Raw genomic sequence first — 21,152 nt, forward strand, 5'->3', positions numbered from 1 at the left:
CAGGATCGGAGGTGGAGGAGATGGCGGAGACCTTCCGGGGAACCTCGAGCTGAGCCGCAGCCAACGGTTCCGCAGCCTTGGCTCACCGGCCGCGTTTGAGGAGCCCGTGACCCCGCGGGGCTTCTTGGGGAGGCTCCTGATGAGAAGAGCGCTTAGGAGCCTCTCCCTGAGCCCGTTCCCCAGCACGCCCAGGTCGGCCCCGAGCAGAACAACTCGTCTGGTCCGGGATCGTGGCTGCTCTCCCCCTGTTAAAGGGAGCCCCTTTCCAGCCGGGCAGTGTGAGCGGGTGGGGCGGCTCTGTCACAAGGCCTTGGGACTGTCCAGATTCTCCTTCGAGGATCTTTTCCCGCCTCCACTTCTGTCCGTGACCCGGCCAGCAGCTCTCCAGGCCAAAGGGGGGGGGGTCTCCTGTGTGGATGAGGTCCATGACCTCCCACCAGAACTGACCCAAAGGCCGGGAATGGCGGTGCCAGCGTCCCAAAGTCAGGAGTGCCCTGCGCCCACCGCCCTTGGGGCCGAGGCTGCCCGACCTGCCGAGCACCGAGCGGTCTGGGGCCATCCAGGACCAGCAGAACCTCCAGCCTGTCCCGGCTCCCAGGAGACACTTCCCTCTTCTCAGGAGACCTGGGCTCCAGGCTCTTAGTCCCTGGGGGAGGAGATATAGAGGAGACAGACCATAGGGCCCCACTGATAAATCTTGAGGTGTTCTGAGTAAGAATCCTGACCCTGAGACAGGACCCAGTCCCCAGCACTTCTGGGATTGGTGCCACTCTGAACCTCAGCCTCTTCCTCTCTAAGATGAAGGATTGGGCAAGAGGGTGCTCCAGTGACTCCACTCTTTGCCTTTGTCTTCCCCATTAGCCATCGGCTCCCCTGAGGAGGTGATTTAGCCACCAAGACTATCTGCGAGGCGGAGATGACCCCCTTACCCTGGACTTGGACCTAGTTTGGAAGGGAGAGGAAGAACCTCCTGAGGACGTCCAGGGAGGGAGGTGCTCGGAACCTGGACCTTCCCCTACCCCGGCGGCCCAGCGCCTCTCTGAGTCCCTCCCCCCCTCAGGGGCCCGCCACTGAGCGCTCCGGACATTGTCTTTCACCTCTCCCACGGCTCTGGCTCATCCCTCCTGTGTCCCAGAGGCGTGTGGGCTCTTGTCGAGGAGCCGAGGGGGGCACAGGCTCGGGGTTATGGGGGGGCAGATGGGGCTCGGCTCAGGGAGCATAGGGGCCTGGAAACAAAGGGGGTGGGGCAGCTGTGAGCTGGCAGGAGGTGGGGGAGGGGAAGACAGGCTAGGGAAGGGAAAGTCCATGCCCTCAGGATGTTTCTCCATTGTGGGGGGGGGGGAAGAGGGGGAGGGCCGAGCAAACCCCGCCCAGAGCCTGTTCCTAGGCTGGGATCCGGGAGCCGCTGTCTCTGCCCGGGATGGGGCAGAAAGCAGCAACCCTGGAGCCCGGGGCCCTCTGGGACAGCTCATTGGGGTGGGGGGGAATCTCTTGTGATGGCCCAGGAGGAGGCCAGACAAGCTTGGCTCTCCGGCTGTGAGTGAATGAGGGCATTCAAGCACCGAGCTGTCTCCTTGGGCACCCGCCCTCGACCTGGCAATCCCAGGGTCACTCCCAGATCCAGAGGGAACGAGCTTTAGCCATGCCAGCCTGCCCTTCCAAAGCGAGCTTGTCCCTGGCCTTTCCAGCCACCTAGCCGTCCTGCATCCATCCACCCACCCAATCAGCCTCCATCTGTCGGGGCACCACCCATCCATCCATCTGGTCATCATCTATCCGTCCATGTAGCCATTCATCTGTCCAGCCATCCTCCAGCCATCCTTCCTCCAGCCTCCAGCCAGCCTCCCTCCATCCAGCTCTGTCCTCCCCATTTTCTTGTCACAAATACACAGAGTTCCAATTTTTCTCCCTGCCAGAGTAATTAATGCCAGGAAGGACTTAATCAGAGGCCCAGGAGGATCACAATTACTCTCAGGCTAGCCTGGTCTGTTTGCAATTATGTTAATGAGGAAATGGAAAGGGAAGGAGTTGTCCCTTCCCCTGCTTTTAATTTTTTCTTTTCTTTTCAGGGACCCCAGAATAATTTGCCCATTATCCAAGAATTAGGCTAAAAACATTGTGCAGCTGAGGGAAACTTGTGCCCAGGACCCTGCTCTGGAGGCCACCAGGGAGCCGGGCCACAGACTTGGAAGGAAGAGGCTGAGAGCCGTGGGCACAGGAGCCCAGAGGAGAAGGTTGGAGGGTCCCAGCCCCCAGTGACTGAGGACTAGAGGGGAAGGGTCTCTCCCAGGGCAGGAAGGGAGGAAGGAGGATGTGGTCGGGGAGGGCCTCTTGTTCACTTGGACTCTGTGCTCAGCCTCTACCTTGGCTGACCAGCAGCCACAACCCCACAAGCCCGGACTCTCCAGAACCTTCAACCACCAGCCCTGCCACTATAGGCTCCCCACCAACCCCGCTCCAAGCCTGACCATTGGGAGGACCAAGGAGGGGCATTGGAACTGGGCCTAGAAGGATGGGCAGCTTCAGGATGGTGGAGACACTGGGGGAGCAGCTTCCAGGGCTGAGCAGGAACAGCAGGAGCAGTGGCCAGTGCTGGCACACAGAACCTGCAAAGGGATCGAATCCAAGGCAATGGTCCAGACTGGTGGGGGGGAGGGAGGGACAACTAACAGGGCAGCAGGACCCGGTTCTCCATCCCAGACACTGTGAGTCTCCTTCCTCCTCCCTGAAATGTTCCCTGTTGCCATGAGGAGGGGGAATAAAGGATTCAAGATGGAGGGGAGCAGTGTGGCCTGGGGCTGCTGAGGTGGGGGAACAGGTGGGGGCAGCAGGGGCAAGGCCTCTGGCTCTCCAAGGTGAGGCTCCAGCACAGCGGCCCATTGTGGCTGCCCATGGCCTCCCCCACCCAGCCTTCCCTCGCCCTCCCCCCATCTAGTTTCTCTGCTCTGGCCCATCTGAGTTTAGTGACAGGACAAGCCTCATCTTATCAAGCACAGAAACCACTTGTGCGCCAGGATCAATGGTGCCTTTATTGGCACCGAAGAGCTGACATTTCTCCCCAGCACGACTCTGTCACGAGGCACATCTGTCAGGTGCTCCCGGTGGGAAAGCAGGAAGCGGCCCATTCAAGTACTGAGCGCCACACTGAGCCAGCAGATGGAGGCCAGGACAGATGACAGCCCAGGAGCAGAGAGATGGGCACCCAGAGGAGCAGGGGGACCAGCGTTCTCACTGGAAGCTCCCAAGTCCCTCCAAGTCCCAAGGCATGGGTTCATGCATGCATTCATTCCTCTACTCATTCATTCACTCACTCACTCATTTATTCATTCATGCATTCATTCACTCATTCACTCATGCATTCATCCTGGATTGTGTGCAAGCCCCAGAGCAATGCTGATACAAAGTGTAGAATTACGGAGTGTAGAACCTTCTAGTCCTGCCCTCATGGAGCTCAGGGTTGGAGAAAGAAGCCTTCTCAGCCTTTTTGAAGCTCCTCTATAAACTGGAAACTTGAGGTGGTAGGATCGCTTCAGGTCTCCTGCCCTATGGCTCTGGAGTTGGGAATCCATAAGATTCAACCAGAGGCCAGAGGGATGACCACCTTTAGACAAGACTATGGGGAAAACAGATTCTTGTTTCAATGGGTTTCCCTGGATTTCATTTCCAGCTGCAGCCTTGGTGCACTTCCTGGACTAGTGGCTATAGACTTACTTCTCCTGGCCCAGAAGAAGAACATCCTCAAATACAGGCAGATACAAGGGTGCTAACCTGGATAGCTAAGCAATCTCAGAATGGGAGAGGTGCTGCAGGCCTGAAAGCTTGGAGTTCTTCCTGAGGCAGCCTCTCCCCTATTGGGACTGTGCTCACTGAGCAAATTTGTTCTGGCTGAAGCCTAAATCAGTCTGGTTGTGCCCTCTGGGACCAGCGGAACAAGATTCATCTGTCATCCCCTTGTCTATTTCATCTCTGTAACCTGTCTGGTGGATTTCACTTCTCCAGTATTTCTAGTCAATTACATCTCTTTAACATCTCTCATGGATTTCACCTCTGTGGCATCTCTTGTCTATTTCACCTCTATAATGGCTGGTAGATTTCACTTCTCCAGCATCTCTGTCTGCTCAATTGTATCTCTTTAGCATCTCTCACTGATTTCACCTTTGTGACATCTCTTGTTTATTTCACCTTTTTGCTTTGTAACATGTCTGGTGGATTTCACTTCTCCAACATTTCTGGTCAATTGCAGTTCTTTAGCATCTCATTGATTTTGCCTCCATGGCATCTCTCATCAATTCTACCTCTGCACTATCTGCCCAATATGCTTTTTTTTCCCTCTTCTTACTTTGCCCCCACCTTGACTTTGAGCACCTTATGCTTCCCTCTAGTAGCTGCTGGTGGTCTGCCTCCTTCAAGTCTCTTCCCACTCCATTTCATCCTTTTTTAGCCACCAAAGTGATTTTTCTAAAATGCAGGTCTGACCTTGTTATCCCCCTCATTTTTCAACAGCCTCCAGTGGCTCCCTGCTACTCCCAGGATCAGATACTAACTGCTCCACTTGTCCTTCGAAGCCCTTCCTAACCTGCCCCCTCCTCTGTTTCCAGGTTTTTTACAGCTTACTCTTGGAGCAGGTGGGCTCTAGTTTGCTAGCTTCCTTCTGTTAATCCTCTGGATGGTTTTGTGCCTACAAGTTTCGGATTTCACACATAAAGAAGTGTTTGTGCTGGATAAAGAGGTAGCTAGATCAGGTGCCTGAGTCAGTCAGAGGCACCCTTGTCCACAGGCTAATTCAGGCCTGCACAAGGAGCTGGAGGAGCGTGCCAACCTCTGAAGCTTCAAATACTGCATGAGACCTGGGAGGCCCTGAGTGCAGGGGCAGGGAGATCTCCAGGGCCGAGGCTGAGAAGGTTGGGGGAAGGAAGGAGGAAGCCAGGCAGTCAACAAGCATTTAAGCACTTGTTCTGTGCTGGGCACCGGGCTGAGAGCTGGGGGTGTGAGGGAAGGCAGACATGTTGCTTCCCTTGCTCTCCCCGGGAGGCCGATGCTCACTGAGCATTTGAGATTCAACTTGCTGGGCTAGAAAATGAGACAACACAGGGCCTCCAGGCAGGTTTCAGATAGGGAGCGGAAAACAAGGCCAATTCGCCCCCTGTGGAGTCACTCAGAGTTTGCTCATCCTTCAGCCAGGAGACTGTGCTGTGCATGCAGCTGTGTGTCGGGGGAAGAGGGAGATGCCAGGGAGTGAGGGGACAGTGGCCTCAGGGTAACAGAATCCCCAAGGCCATGACTCCAACCCAGAGAAAGAAAGGCCTTTCTCACCATTTCTCCACCATCCAGGACTGCCCAGGCCCCTCTCCAGGCTTGTTTCTACCCAAAGCGGGGGCTGCACCCATGGTCTCCAAACCCCCTGGGCAGAGCGGGCTTCCCATGGGGCACGGCCATGCCCGGTGAGCAGTTTGGGCTCGGTGTTCCCTGGCGTCCTCCCACTGCGGCTGAGGATTCGAGCCAGACAGATGACAAATGGACTGTGTCGCGCCTCCCAATGTCCCAAGTGCAAATGGGGCCTTTCCAGAGAAGTGAGATGGGATGAAAAGGCTGGATTGATCAGGGCTCCGGCCTTGGCCGGAGCTCGCCTGGCGGGACCAAAGGCCTTTGTATCGTGCGTCCAATTCATCTTCGGAGCTCCTGGAAATAATGGAGCTGAGCGGCACTTTGTGCCCGGACCCGTGGCCTTGATCGGCCGCCATTCATCAGGAGCACGCCCTGGCCCACCAATGGAAGGCAGAGGCTAATTGCTTCTGTAAGGAGGTAGACCCTCAGACACGGGGAACAATGGCGGGGGCAGGGAGAAGCAGGAGTCAGGCACCCGCCCTCGCTCTCCAGCCTGGCCTCTCTGCACCCCAGCCCTTGATGGGTGGGAGGGGTGCCCAGGCCTGAGCCCTATATGTGAGCATGGGAGCTGGCAAGGGGCGGACCCCCCAGGGGGAGCGGGGTGGCCAGTGGAAAGGTGGCAGGGGAGCTTGAAGAGGGGCCAGTCAGAGAGGAGTGGGACAAAGTAGAGACCCTGTTGCTCATGGCGGGGTTGGGGGATGTCCCTTAGGACGTGTGGTCTCCACACCTGTCACGAGAGGGTCCCCTGCCTTATAGCCTCTCCCAGACAAAGCTGACCATCCAGGTGCTGGGGAGTTCCCCCTCTCTGAGCAGGCAGTGCCTGCCTCCTCCTGAGTCAGCCCAAGTTCCCCGGAGCGGCTTTCCCCGACACCTGACCCTGGAACCACAGGCTAGTGCCCTCTGGTACCTTCTAAAGGCTGCCCTGTGGATTGGCAGCGGCTGGTGCTGATTTATCCCCTAATTGTGGGCGGCCAGCCCTGCCCCGGCCCATTCCAGGGAACGCCTTCGAACCTCCAGGGATCCCTAGGACGGAGCTTCCCTGACTCAGGCCCCTGGAGGAGTCCCAGGCTCGAAGGGAGCACGGAGCTTCAGCAGAGTGCCCAGGCCAGGGGCAGACGACGCCAGGAACCCCGGGCCTGGTTCTGGAGGGGGAGGGTGCCCTGGAAGTGGATCCTTCCATCTAGATACAGAAAAAAATGGTGCTGGACAGAGTGGGTGACCCCTGCCGCCCTCTGTGGCCTGGCTCCCAGAGGCCCCTGGGGCACCGAGCCCGGCCTGGAGTCACCAGGGAGTCCAGCACGCTGAGCTCCGCCCACAGGGCCCAAGGGGGGACACGCTGCCTGCAGCGCTCAGCCTTCGGCTCCTGGGCACCGGCCGGTTTTCAGGCTCCAGGTTTTTGTTTTTAAGAGGAGTTGAGGGGAGGTGAAGGCGGATAAGAGCACTTCCCCACCCCCGCCCCCTCGTTCCCCAAAGCTGTGTCAGCAAATCTCTCCCCGCAAGAGGCTTGCCAAGAATCTCCTGGCCCGGTCTGCGGGCGCACTGAGCCGGAATGGAGGCGGGGGAGGGGCCAGGAGCTCCCACCTTTGCAGCTGCAGCTGCTTGTGTTGGCTCCACGCCTATCCCGGGGCCTGGGGGGGGGGGCTGGGGCCATGTGGAAGTGACTTAGGGATCTCCCCTTGCTTCTGCAGGCCAGCTTCCTCCCCCTCCCCCCCTCTGCAGGGTCAGCTCCCTCCCCCTACCTTTGCAGGGTCAGCTTCCTCCCCCCCTCCCCCCAGGGTGCCTCCTCTATCACCCAGCAGGAGGGGACTCCTAGCTCTGACTTCTGAGCCTCTTCCCCAATGCGGGCCTCAGTTTGCCCGTCTGTGAAATGAGCATTCGGGACTAAAAGATCTCTGAGCCTTCTCCCAGATCTGGAAGCCCCTGGTGGCAGCAACCTCCCTGAGCCTTGCTGGAAGCAGGGGGAGAAAACCCGCTGATCGTTATCTGGATTCTACCAGACTTTTATTTCCGTGACTCGGGCGGGGCCCCACGCACAGGGCCTGCTGCTGGCCACCCGGCTGCCCCTTGTGGAGGATCAGGCAGCTCAGAAGGTGGCACGCTGGGACCTGGGGCGGCAGGAGGGTTTGCACCGCTGGCCTCTGACTCCAAGGGCTCCCTCCCCCTGCTCGACCCGCCCGTTCTAAGGCCCCTCTCGGTTCTGACGGTCCAGCTGTGGGTTAGCCAGAGGCCCGGCCCGGGTCAGCCAGCCTGGGGTCCAGGCCATTGCCCTTCATCTTCCTCCCCGGGACCAGGAGGCCCTGGGCGTGGCCCCCAACTCAGAGCACCTGCTCCCCTCCCGCCCGGGGCCAGGCCGGGTCAAGGAGAAGGGTCGGGCGGTCCCGAGCCGAAGGCCCGTGGCCCGGCGCTGACCCCTCCGTGACATCTGCTCCTGCGCCCCCCTGCAACAAATGACGCCACTTATTCTCCCGGCTCTCCATCGCACAGCCATGAGGTAATGCCCTCCCCAACATCTGCATCCTAACCTAATTAAACCCTAATAGCCTCCATATATCAAGGAATGGGCGTGATTAATGGCTGTGCCATCCGGCCACTGCTGCAGACACGCCGGAATCAGTGTCCGGTTTGGGTTTGGGAAGGGGCCCGAGGGCCATGGGGGGGGCCGTGGAGGGCCCCGACGTGGCGGAAAGGAAGGGCGTTTGTGCCTCAGAAACCAGGTTGTCTGGGGAGCCCCGGGCCAGAACCCATCCTCAGGGTGTGGAGGGGGGGGCTGGAAGTCATCTCGCCCGAATGCTTCCTTTCACAGCTAGGGAAACCGAGTCTTGTCAAGGGCCTAACTCCCTCCCTGACCTCTACTCCAGGGTTCCTTTTACTGTGCCGTCTTGCCACATCCGAGAGGGGCTCTCCCGGAGAGGGGCCAGCAGGCCCAGATCCTCCCCCAGCCCAGACTCATCCCCTGGAAGCTCGTCCCCAGCTTCTCCTCTCGGGGAGTCAGGATGCCGGGCAAGCTTCCCATCCCGAGAGGGTATGGGAGTCCCGTTCATTCATCCACTCCCTCGTCCCTGGGACAGACACTGACCCCGAGCCCCCGGGAGCCCCTCAGGTACTAACCTTCTCACTGTAAGAGGGCAGGAAGGACAGAGCAGGTGTGCTGAGGTCCCAGAGCCATCTAGGGACCCCTGACTGGGGGGGCAGGGCCAGGGGAGGGCTGAACTTTGTCTTCAGAGAACCCCAAACTCAGGAGATGGGATGTACAGAGGGAGGACCCCTGGGGTCCGGCTAATGGAGCAGCCCAGCTTCAAGCCCGTAGGGCTTCAGGAGGAGGCATGATCCCAGAAAGCTTTTGGCAGGAAGCAGCCTGAGCTGGCGCCAAGGGAGGGAGGAAAAGGGGGACCTGTGGGGATGGGGCCTCTGCCGGGAGCAACAAGGACTCATGGGGGATGGGGGCAGGAGGGCAGCCCAGACTGAGCAGCTCTGTCCAGTTTGGGGCACTTGATGTCCTGGCGAGCCCCCCTCCCTCCGGCCTGAAACCCGGGATCCCCTCCTCCTCCCACAGGGTCACAGGAGTGTGGAGGTGGCTTGCGGCCCAGACTGGAGTTGGAGGCTCAGGAGAGAGAAGAAAGGCTTGAGGCCACTATTCTTGTGAGGGGCGCGCCTGCCACCTCGCCTCAGGCAGCCGCTCCAGGCCAGAAACGGTCCCAGGCGCCCCCCTGCCTCTGTGGCCACCGTGCATGAGCGCGGGCAGGGCTCTCCCAGCTCTCCGGGGATGGAGAAGGAATAAACTGGAGCCTGTGCTGGGCACAGTCAGCTTGGGCTGGGTCCTTGGACCCTGGGCTGGGCTGGGGCCTTTCCTGCTTCCCTGAGCCGGTAGCACCCCCTGCCTGCTCCTGACATCACTCACTTGTGGCTTATTTGTCTCCATGGAGGATGTATGCAGGGCATACACTCACAGACACACATCCAGCACCCTAGTAGACTAGAAGCTCTTTGAAGTGGGGCTTTTTCATTTCTGTCTGTGTATCAAAGAAACTGGTATACAGAAAGTATTTAATAAATGCTTGACAAATTTACTGCAAGCTCCCCGACTTCCTTCCTCTAGTTCCAGTGTAACTAGGGCCCCTGGCAGGGCAGAGGACAGGCTGCCCAGCCTCCAACCGGCCTCCCAAGCTTTGCCCCCACTGAAGGGCTCCGCTCAGGCTCCCCCTCTTCCAGGAAGCCTTCTGCCCTGCCAAGTCTGGGCCCTGCAGCTGGCTTTCCCGCTGGTTGGCGCCTGCCCATTCTTTGACTTGTCACCCCCTTGTCACCTGCACTCCATGGCAGAGAGGATGATGGTTGCTCTGGTGGCACCCTCCCCCTGGCACCCAGCAGTTCTAGTGCCCCACGGCAAACGTGGCAGCCACTTGCTGACTCAGGACAGCCTGGCAAAGGAGGGCTGGCACCAGAGGAGTTTGCAATAGCCAGAGAGAGAGAAAGAGACAGACAGAGACAGAGACAGAGAGAGAGACAAAGACAGAGAGAGATAAAGAGACAGAGACAGAGACAGATGCATAGGACAGAGACACAGAGACACACACACACAGAGACAGAGAGCAGACAGACAGAAAAACCGCACCCCTGGCTTTTTTTAGAGGCAAACTGACCTCTCTGTCCCCAAACCAAAGGGCAGGGCCCGAGCAGGACTGAGCAGCCCAGTGTAAGGTGTCCTAGAACTAGGAGGGTTTCTGGACCTTGGGCCTCCCCCAGAGCCGGCTGCCACACCAGGTTTTCAGCAGGACAAAGGCAGAGCAGGGCAGGGAGTCGCGTCATCTGCTGGGCCTGGCGCTGGCCCCATTTGTGCTAAGTGGTCACACAGGGCCCTTTCCCAGCTAATCTCTGCCCCCCCCCTCAACGCTGCAGGGGGTGGAGAGAGGAGCTGGGAGCCCGGGCCATGTTGGGATAAAAGAATTCCACAGCAAATGGGTTTTCCGATGCCTCAGAAGCCAGGCCGTGTGCCCCGGAGGAGGCCAGGACACGTCCCAGTGCCCCCGTTGCTCTGGGAAGCCCCCCTTGGCCTATTTCCTGCAAGGCTGGGGTCCCCCCACACATCCCTTTGGCTGGGGATCCCATGGTGCCCTCCTGGTCTCCTGGGGACGCCCACTCGGGGCCCCTTCCTCCTGGGGCCCTTGGTGCCTACAGGGCCTGATTATGGCGCAGCTTCGCCTTGTAGAACATGACAGTCTGTGCCCAGGGCCAACAATCCCCCTGCTTGTCTCCCAAAGGAGGCTGCTCCGGTGAGGAAAGGGGAGGGGGAGGGAGGAAGGGGGTCTGGACTTAAACACAGCAGGAGCTTCTCAGCCTCCCTGTCTTGGAATGGACCATCTCTCATTCACTCAGAATCCTCTCAATTTTATACAACTTGGCTTGGTTGGTTTGAATGAATTCAATTCACTTCAATAAAAATCACTATAAAATGAATTGTGAAACGACAACACAGAAAGCACTTGGCAAACCTGAAAACAATGTCCAAGTGCTAGCATTGTTATTTATTAATATTATATTAATATTATGCGCCTGCTCTGAAGGCCCTGTGCCGGTCCCTGCAGTGACAGATGAAAGAGAAACAACTTCTGACTTCAAAGGGAATCTCTGTGCAGATGGCCGGGGGAGCGTGTGGTAATCCCCTAGGAGCCAGCCGAAGCTGTTTTATAGGAACGTAGGCTTGTTCGCTATTAAGAAAACTATAAGTCGGGGTCAGCTACGGGGCGCAGTGGATAGAACACCAGCTCTGAATTCAGGAGGACCTGAGTTCAAATGTGACCTCAGACACTTAACACTTCCTAGCTGTGTGACCCTGGACAAGGTCACTTAACCCCAATTGCCTCAACAACGACAACAACAACAACAACAACAACAACAACAAAAAAAAAAAAAAAAAAAAGAAAAAGAAACTATAAGTGGGAACAAAAAGCACAAAAAGGATATCTTTCTGCTGATGTATGCAGAAAATCCTTTTGACAAGAAGCAATACTCATTTCTGATTTTTTAAAAAGGGCTATTAGAAAGCATTGGAACAAATGGGATTTTCCTTTGCAGGTAGGTTTACTTGTTAAGACATCCACAGAAACTATGTAAATACGATTACAAACCACTTCATAAAATAAAGACAGATCAAAATAATTGGAGACATAATTGTTCATAAGTGGACCAAGACTATGTAATAAAATTACAATACTACCTAAATTATTTTCCTATAAAACTACCAAAGAATTGCTTTATAGAACGGAAAAAAACCCAATATTTATCTGGATAAACAAAAGTATGAAGGAAATTAGTTTTAAAAGGTGAAAAGGGAGGGGTCCTAGCAGTCCCTGATCTCCAACTATACCACAAAGCTAGAGTTGTCCAAATATTTTAGAACTGGGAGAATGATCAGTAGTAGATCAGCATGGGATAAACCTAAAGATTCTAGTTAAGGGGCAAGAACTCACTCTTGGACAAAAACTATTGGGAAAACTGGAAAACAGAGTGGCAGGAACTACGTACAGACCTAACTCTCATGCCATCAACCAGGATAAGCTCCAAATGGGGTCATGATTTAGACATAAAGAGTAATGTCATGAACAAATGAGGAGGGCATGGAAGAAATTAGCTAAAAGATCTATGAATGACAGGAGGGATCGTGATTGAAGAGATAGAGAAGCTCCCAGAGTATAAAAAAAGAAAATTTTGGTTATGTAAAATTTAAATTTTGTGCACAAATAAAATCAATGCTTCTAAAATTAGAAGAAAAAACCAGAAATTTTAGGGGAAATGTTTGTAGCAAGTTTTCCTGACAAAGTTCTCATTTCCTGTATAGGATTCAAACTTAAAAGAATAGGAGCCAGGGGCAGCTAGGGGGTGCAGTGGATAGAGAACCAGCCTGAATTTAGGAGGATCTGAGTTCAAATTTGATCTCAGGCATTTAATACTTCCTGGCTGTGTGACCCTGAGCAAGTCACTTAATCCCAATTGCCTCAGAAAATATAAATAAATAAAAATAAAAAGAATAGGAACAAAAAAAAAAATTAGGAGCCATTGCCCAATTGATAAATAATCAAAGAATATGAATAGATAATTTTCAGAGCAAGAAATCCAAGCTATTAATAACTACATTTAGAAAGTTTGAAATCACTAATAATTAGAGTAATGTACATTTTTAAAAATCTAAGGTACACCAGATTGACAAAGTTGATAAAAAAGAAAAAAAAAAATGACACACTAGAGAAGATGCAGGGAAATAGGCGCGCTAATACACTATTGGTGGAGCTGTGAATTAGTCCAGCCATTCTGGGAAGCAATTTGGAACTATGTCCCCAAACCTATTAAGCTGTGTATTCCATTTGACCTGCTGAGACCACTATTAAATCTAAATTCCCCAAGAGACCAGAAAAAAGAGGCAAAGAATCCCTATGTACACCATTGTTTAAACAGCTTTTTGTGGTGGCAAAGAAACCAAGAGGACACCCATCAATTGGGGAACACCCGGACAAGTTGTGATTGATGGATGCGATGGAACGCTATTATTGTAAAAAATGGTGAAGGAATGACTTCAGAGAAGCTTGGGAGGAGCTGGAGAACTCACGTAGAGTGAAATAGGTGAACCCAGGGGAAAATTTATGTGACAAAAATGATATTGAATGAAACTTGGAAAGACACGGAGACTCTGATCAATACAATGACCAATCACAATCCTGGAGTTCTTATCCTTAACTGGGCTCGCTCCCTCCCAATAGAGACTGACCGGCTCATATCTCTTTGTATGTGACTGAACCGATCTGGGTGCCCGGGGCCCCGGAGAGGGTCTGCCCTAAGCAGGCTTAGGGGGAGCTGCAAACACACATCAAAACACAGTCATGGCCCTCCCAGGCTTCAATGACCAGAGAGATGCCCTGGGACTCCTGCTTTAGAGCTAACTCTACACTCCCCGCACCTGTTACTCTAAGGATTCCATACCTACTCAGTGGGTGCCAGGATGGGAGGGTTAGGGGAGAACAGCAGTGTGTGTGTGTGTGTGTGTGACTTTCCTTCTAATAGCCCCTCAAGAAATCCCTGGACCGCCCACCTCAGCCCCACCTCTCCCAGGGCTCCCCAGGCCCCCTCCCCAAGAGGAGAGCCCCAGATACCTGACCTACTCGGGGTGATTCTCCTGGATGGAACAATGTTAACTTAAGAGCCTGAAGTCAGGTCCATAAAACAAGATCCCGTCATTCTCACTAACTCCAGACCCGACAGGGGGCACCGAGTCCCAGGAGACCCATGGCCAACCCCCTACTCTATGGATCTCTGCGATGTCTCTGGGCTGTCACATGCTCACCCCTGCCCTGCAGTCCACCACAGACAGACCCTGCCCTGCTCCAGATGACAACCAAGGCAAGCTGCGTAGAGCACAATCTGGATCTGAGAAACTTTCCTTTTTAACGAAACCTGGAAAATTCAGCTGTGGCTCCAGCTTGGGCTAGTGCACCAAAAATGGCGGAAATACCCACCACAAAATGGCAGAAATGCCCACCACAGAATGGTGGAAATGCTCACCACAAAATGGCAAAAATGCCCACCACAAAATAGCGGAAATGCCCTCCACCTCAGCCACTGGGTACTTCTCCATGAACCAGGGCAAGTGGTGCCAGGATGCCTGGCTGCTTGTCATTTGCAAGGAAAGATTTCCTTGGTCGTCCTAGGCTTCCCTTGGCACAGGGAGGGAGATGCTGTGGGAGGGAGGGTCAAAAGAGGTAGTGATGGAGGGGGCACTCAAGGTACCTTCCCCTCAGTCAGGATGAGGGAAGCGAGCAGACCACCAAGATACTGCTCCTAAGACATTTATACTGTGAAGAAGCAGACCAAGGGGGAGCTTGAGGCACTCTGGAGATTGTTCTCTCACTGTGCTCCCCAGCAGTGCTCAATCTGAGACACAGTGTCCTCCCCACTACTGGAGAGCCCGCTCCTGGACAAGATGGTGGAGACGAGCTAAGACTGCCAAGACAAACCCAAGAACCATATGAACACAATTACAAAACACTTCTCATAGAGATAAGGTCATATCTAAACAACTGGAAAATTATCGATTGTTCATGGGTAGGACGAGCTAATATAATAAAAATGACAATCCTACCTGAAGTGGTCTGCTTGGTCAGTGCCATACCAATCAAACTGCCAAAACATTATTTTATACAAGTAGAAAAAATAATAACAAAATTCATCTGGAAGAACAAAAGGTCAAGAAAATCAAGGGAATTAATGGAAAAAATATAAAGGACAGTGGCCTAGCAGTACCAAACCTAAAACTATACACAGCATCAGTCATCAAAACCATTTGTAACTGGATAAGAAATAGTGAGCCAGTGGAATAAATAAGATACACACGACACTGTCATCAAGATCTATGATCTAGAGATGATATCTAGTATTTGATAAAGTCCCAAACTCCAGCTTCTGGAACAAGAATTCGCAAAAATTGCTGGGAAAACTGGAAAATAATATGTCAGAAATGCGGCACAGATCTACATCGCACACCCCATACCAAATAAGGTAAAAATGGACACATCATTTGGGTGTAAAGGATGATACCATAAACAAATTAGGAGAGCAAGGGATAATTTACCCATAAGACCTTTGGAGAAGGGAGGAATTTATGACCAAAGAAGAACTAGAGAACATTATATATGAAAGGCAAAATGAACAACTTTGATTACATTAAATTAAAAAGCTTTTGCACCAACAAAACCAACAGAAATAAGATTAAAAGAGAAGTACAAAGTTGAGAAAAAGTATTAACCAGTATTTCTGACAAAAGTCTCATTTCTATATATAGAATATAACTATAGATGGAAAAATGCTCTAAATCACTATTGGTCAGAGAAATACAAATTAAAACAACTCTGAGATACCACCTCACACCTCTTAAACTAAGATGACAGAAAAGATAATGATCAGTGTCAGAGGGGATGTAGGAAAACTGGCACGCCAATGCATTGTTGGTGGAGTTGTAAACTGATCCAACCATTCTGGAGAGCAATATGGAGCTGTATTCACAGGGCCATCAAATTGTATAGTTTTACTCTTTGACTCAGCAGTGCCATTCCTGAGTCTGTATCCCAAGGAAATCATAAAGGAGAGAAAAGACCCAGAGGTGCAAAAAATGCTTGTAGCAGCCCTTTTTGTAGCAAGAATTGAAAAAGGAGTGGATGCCCATCAGTCGGGGAAGGGCTGAACAAGCTGCGGTACATGAAGATAATGGAATATTATTCTATAAAAGGTGATGAACAAACTGATTTTAGAAAGGCCTGGAAAGATTTACATGAACTGATGCTGAGCGAAACAAACAGAACCAGGAATACATTGTACACAATAGCAAGAATGGGCGACCAATTAGGAAAGGCTCAGTTGTTCTCAGGGCTTCAGTGATCCAAGGCTATCCCAATAGACTTTGGACCGAAAATGGAGACTGAACACAAATCAACACATGCTCTGTTCCTTTCTTTTTCTCTTGTGTTTTTACCCTTTTGCTCTGATTTTTCTTTCCTAACATGATTCATAAAGCAATGTGTATTCAAAATAAGTTTAAAAAGCCCAAACAAACACCACCAACAGAAACCAAAAAAAAACCAAGCTGAGGCAAAGGGAAACACCGAGCCTCGACTCCTACCTTGTCTTCCACCCTGTTCAGTCGGGCTCCAATCGTATTATTCCCTCGATCTTTATTCTTTTCTGGAGAAATAAACAGATATGATGGTCTGGGTGAGCAACAGAGTAGACCCTAGCACAGTTAGACAGGGGGGAATGCTCCCTGGGAATAACAAGGGGGTCTAGGGCTCTCCTACAACCTCCAGGCAACTTTGCCTCCTCTGAAACTCAGTTTCCTGATCTGGAGAATGATGGAGTCACTCCAGTTGTTCTCTAATATTCTCCAGGAGCCTCAGTTCTGGGACCCTCTCGTCAAAGTCAATGAGTTCTTGCTCCCCTTATAAGTCCCCGCTACCTACAATGTGATACAGAGAACCAATGCTACCATTTTAAAATACTTCTCTGTTTCTGTATGATTCGTGGTGTATTTTCTTTGTGAACATCTCTCAATGAAACACATTTCCTTCCCTACAATTTCCTCTAGACCCAGATTCTACACTGTATTCCTAAAAAATTGGGACTAAGTGAACATTTAATAGCCAGAACTCATTTTGAAGCTCGCTCCCTAAAACTGGGGTCCTCAGTCTTTTCCATGTGTGCCACTGATCACATTGGGAGCCTGGTGAAGCCTTTGGATCCCTTCTTGGGATAGTATTGTATAAAATGAAATAGTTATGACATGTAAAAAAATTGTAAACACCCAGATTTGCCGACCACAGATGAAGAGTCCCTGATGGAAGCTCCACAATTACACCTTTCTTTTATAAAGTGACCGTCTCCTCTCCTCAAATTCATCATTTGTTTAAATCTTGAGTTTGGTTTGGCTTAAAAAGGAGTCCTTCCTTCACAGGGCTCATTTTTACTCCCTGCCCCAATTTACTAGGGCTTGGCACTCGTACAGCAGTGAGAAATATGCCCCCCAACTTAGAGCACCCCCCGAAGATGCTCTCCCCAACTAAGATTGCAACTATGGCTCACTAGGACCTCAGTCTCCAATCTGGAGGTGAGTGGAAGGGACAGAACTTTACCTGAGACTGAGATGAAAAGAGATGGCTTCCCTATTGACTGGTCCAGCCTGTAAAGAAAAAGACAGGGTCTCTTAGGCCCGGTTGGGTCACCCTGAAGGCCCGAGCTGAGCTTAGGGAGGCCACAAGCTTGGAGGCTCAGAAACTTCCCAAATGCTGACACCATTCCCTGAAATCCCCCGCCGCTGGGGGCTCAGCCTCGCCTCGTCGGCCTCTCCAAGGTCCCCGAATCGGGTGGGCTCTCCAGCCCTGCGGGAAGGGGAGAGCACCGACATCGGGCCCAGAAGAGGCCGTAGCCTCCCCCAAGCTTGGCCTGGGGGTCTGAACTTTGGAGTCCCTGCCTCGAGACCGGCACTGGTCCTGCTACGCCCCATTGCCTCTCAAAGGAGCCCTGGTCATAGATGCCTTATGGGTTTCAGGGAAGTTTATCCTTAAAAACACTTCTGGTTGCCCATCCCTGGATTTGATGTCAAACAGCCACAAAAGGGGTCTGACCCTGGATCAGTGCAGACCCAAGCTGGCCCTCGGGAGGGTTAACGCCCAGGTGAAAGGCTGGGGATCTTGCTTTGGGCCCCAGGGAGATGCTGCTGGAAGCAGTGAGGGGCTTGCACTCTATGGGTAGTTGGGGCTCTTCTCAGGGTGGTCCACAACCTCGTCAGCAACAAGGCCCGGCCCAGCAACTGCCGCTGTCCTTACCCTGCTCCATCTGGGCCCTCAGAAGTTGGCAGGAGATGCCCTGACAGTCTCTCCCCTTGTCCCCATACAGCCGCCAAGTCTTTGTTAACATGGCCCCAGCTCGGGAGGGACTTAGGAGACGTCTGCCACCTTCCAGTCAGAGGGAGCAGCCGCTCTGCCCAATGTCAGCATAATGAATGGAGGTCGGCGGTGCCCCTGCCCTGCCCTCGAAAACTGCTAACCAATAGACACTATTAGGTGCCCGACATGTCAAGCCCTCTGCCCAGAGGCAGAAGACAGCCCCTGCCTCAAGGAGCTCACAATCTACTGAGGGGGACACATCCAGGGGCTTCCTTGGATGGATGGATGGAAGGATGGATGGATGAATGGATGGATGGATCCACCAGCCAAGGCTGGTTCAGGTGGGTGAGAAGAGGCTGAACAGGGAGACCTTACTGGCTTGACTGGTATCAGATTTGGGTGGAAGGATACATTCAGCTGGGCAGTAGATCTTGTGTGGATTTATGGGTAGAGCTATTGGGGAGCAGGAGAAGGGGCAGCCTGAGTCCCCACACAGTGTAGAGACCTTGGCCTTGCAATGGGAAGATGGGGTTGTTAACCTCTGAAAAGAAAGCCAGAGCCAGGCTGCCATTCCCTTAGACTCCCTTTGGCCAAGGACCCACAGCGATGGCATGGGTGGAGTGAGTTTGCTGTGGAACACGTGGCACCCGGGGCCCGGTTCCAAGGCAGCCCTCGGGCTCTTGGCCAGGTGGGAGCCCTGAGCCAGGGCTCGAGAATCCATCCTGATGACGGTGCTCAGCCCCTTCCCTGAGGAGGAAGGTCAGGTACAGCCCCATCCTCGCTGAGTAAGAGGGTCTTCCCAGGCTCCCGCTGTCCCCGGGAACAAGCTGGGCCAAGCTCCTGCTCTTGTGGGCCCGGGCCTCTGGGGGTACCTTCTCTGGAGCTCCTTGATGCGCACCATCAGGTTGAGATGGCCCTGGGAGTACTGCTCGATGACATCCCGGACGTCATAGGGCTTCCTGGCTTGCTGTGGATGACAGGAAGAAACAAGGGTGAGATCCCTGAGCTGGCCCCCCGTGACATCGGCCCCGGGCGGGTGGAGGCTCGTGCGAGGGGCTGGCTGTGTCTTGGCGCAATGACCTGTGCCGGCATGCGGCTGTGAGTGTGTACCTCCTGTGCAGGTGTGTGTGTGTGTGTGTGTGTGTGTGTGTGTGTGTGTGTGTGTGTGTACACCTGGGCTAGTGTGCCCGGCGGGGGGCTGGGTCAGTCACACCTCTGGCTGACCACACAAGGCGCATGCTATGGAGTCTACACTGGGAGGACTTTGGGGTTCAGTGACTCCCACCCTCTCCTTTTATGGGGAGGGAACCAAGGCCAGAGAAGGGCAGGTCCCTCTCTGGGTCCCCTGACTGGCCTCAGGGCCACACTCTGGGTCCCTCGTTAGGCCAGGGAATGGGGGGGACTCCTTCTGGTGACAACGAATGTCTGGTGGAGCAGCCCCTCCCTGGGAAATGTGGGGGACTTGCTCCATGGTGGGGTGTGAGGAGGCCGGCCGGACTCTGGCCTCCCCAGCTCTCTCCCTCTCCCCTGGGCGAGGCTTTCATTGTTGTCCAGAGGGGGCTGGCGCTCACCCTCCCCTCCAAGCTGCCCTTGGCTCAGGGAACCTCACTAGGCTCCACAAAGTCAAGGGCCACACGAGGATCAGAGGGCTCCATGAAATCCTAGGACTCCATGAGGCTCCAAGGGCCCCATGAGGTTCTGAGGGCCCCACGATGTCCAAGGGCCCCACTAGGGATCCCGGGACTGCAGCCTCCTCGCCAACAGCAGAGGCTCCGAGAAGTCCAGCATCATCAGGGATCTGGAGATGGGGAGGGAGGGAGAGCCTGGGGCCCCGGGCCACAAGGGGGAACTAGAACCCAGAGCCAGGACGCCCGGCTGTCCTGCTCTGTCCAGCACGTGGTGCCTTCTTGTCCTCTGAAAACTCAGAAACAAAGGGAGGCAGGAAGGAGGCCACTCCCTCAACCCACAGCTCTGTGTCCTCCATGGGCAGGGCTGTAGAATGGGCAGCGCACCAGACCCGGCCTCGCTGGCTGGTCGGCCACGAGAGGTCCCTTCTCTGGAGCCCCCTCCTCATCTGGACAATGGGAAGGTGGGGACCTTGTGGGGGAGCAGGCCCAGAGAGCAGGGGTGAAGGGTCAAGTTCCTTTAGCAGAAAATCCCAGTGTAACTGAGGGATGGACTCCTCCCGGCGGGAGCCCCCCCAGCATGGGAGGGAGGGTCCTCATAGATCAAGGAGTGAGCTCAGGGGCAGAGAGACCCCTCTGGCAAGCTGGCAAGCTGCAGGGGAGTGGGAGGGGCAGGCTGGACTGGGGACAGGGCCCCCCCAACTCCACAGCCCCCACTCACCTGGAACTTCTTCTTGGCCACAAAATACTGCATGCGCCGGAGAACCTTAATGGTGGCTCGGTGATGTTCCCGCAGCCTGAGGAGGAGGAAAGGAGAGCCCGTGAGGCGGGGGAAGGAGCAGCTTCCAGCCTCCAGGAGGCCCCGGGGCTTCCATGTCAGGAGTTTCCTGCCCCGAAAGCCCCCGAAGGGCACAGCTTCCCTCCACAGAGAGCAGGAGGAGTCCTTGCAGACAGGACGGCGCCCTCCTCGGGCCTCACACCCTGGAGACCAGAAGGGCCGCTGCATCCTGGCAGGGAGCACGGAGCTAACTGGCCGCAGGCAGCCCAAGAAAAGCGGCGGGGCGCAGAGCCCGCCTGGCGGGGCAGTGGGAGAAGATAAAGGCCGGCCTGGAGCAGCTTCTCAGGGACTCCCCAGGCAGCAAGGGAAGGAAAGCCTCCGGTTTTGGAGACCGAGGACGGGGGCTCCCGGGCACAGGGCCTGGCAAAGCCCCCCAGTTACGGAAGCAGCCGGGCTGTGCTCGCCAAGGCCCCCGAGGAAAGAGGGGAGAGCGGGGATCTGTCTCCAGGAACAGGTGCCCGGTTTCCTTGCAGTGTTAACCATCGAGGTCCAACTCCGCTTAGCCTGGGCAGGGGCCGCCATATTGGGGCGAGCTTCAGAGTCTTTGGCCAAAGGAAGAACGTCCATGGCCCTCAGTGATGGGGGAAATCACCCCATTTCCCAAGACGCTTAACGAGGCTTTTCCTGTGCTGGGATCTCCTCTGGTAAAGGGCCCTGACTCGCCTGGAGCTGGACTGTCCGTAACAGGCCAGGGGGCTCCCGGCTGCCCCTCAGGAGGGACAAAGAGCTTCCGGAGGTCCCCGAGGGTCAGAGACAACGGGACCTGGCTCCCCCAGCTCTGCGCGGGCCGAGGAATCCGGCCGGGGCTGGACTCGGTTCCCCATGGAGCTCCCAGTTCCCTCTGAGAGGGGGCTGCCGGGGCAGGAGCTTTGCCTCCAGGTGTGGAGC

The 21,152-nt window shown here is 54.4% G+C and overlaps 1 protein-coding gene across 1 annotated transcript in view; it reads right to left on the reverse strand.

The window, feature by feature from the left end:
- The window catches only part of KCNQ1 (potassium voltage-gated channel subfamily Q member 1), a 214,734-nt gene that overhangs the window by 32,678 nt on the left and 160,904 nt on the right, over nt 1–21,152 (reverse strand). Inside the window, exons 12-15 of the mRNA XM_074272375.1 lie at nt 20,148–20,223; nt 18,674–18,768; nt 17,049–17,095; nt 16,043–16,104 (exon numbers count right to left, since the gene is read on the reverse strand). Coding sequence (XP_074128476.1) covers nt 16,043–16,104; nt 17,049–17,095; nt 18,674–18,768; nt 20,148–20,223 — 280 coding nt within the window. The remainder of the gene's footprint in view (nt 1–16,042; nt 16,105–17,048; nt 17,096–18,673; nt 18,769–20,147; nt 20,224–21,152) is intronic.

The sequence above is a fragment of the Sminthopsis crassicaudata genome, chromosome 6, assembly GCF_048593235.1.
Source record: "Sminthopsis crassicaudata isolate SCR6 chromosome 6, ASM4859323v1, whole genome shotgun sequence".
NCBI lineage: Eukaryota > Metazoa > Chordata > Mammalia > Dasyuromorphia > Dasyuridae > Sminthopsis > Sminthopsis crassicaudata.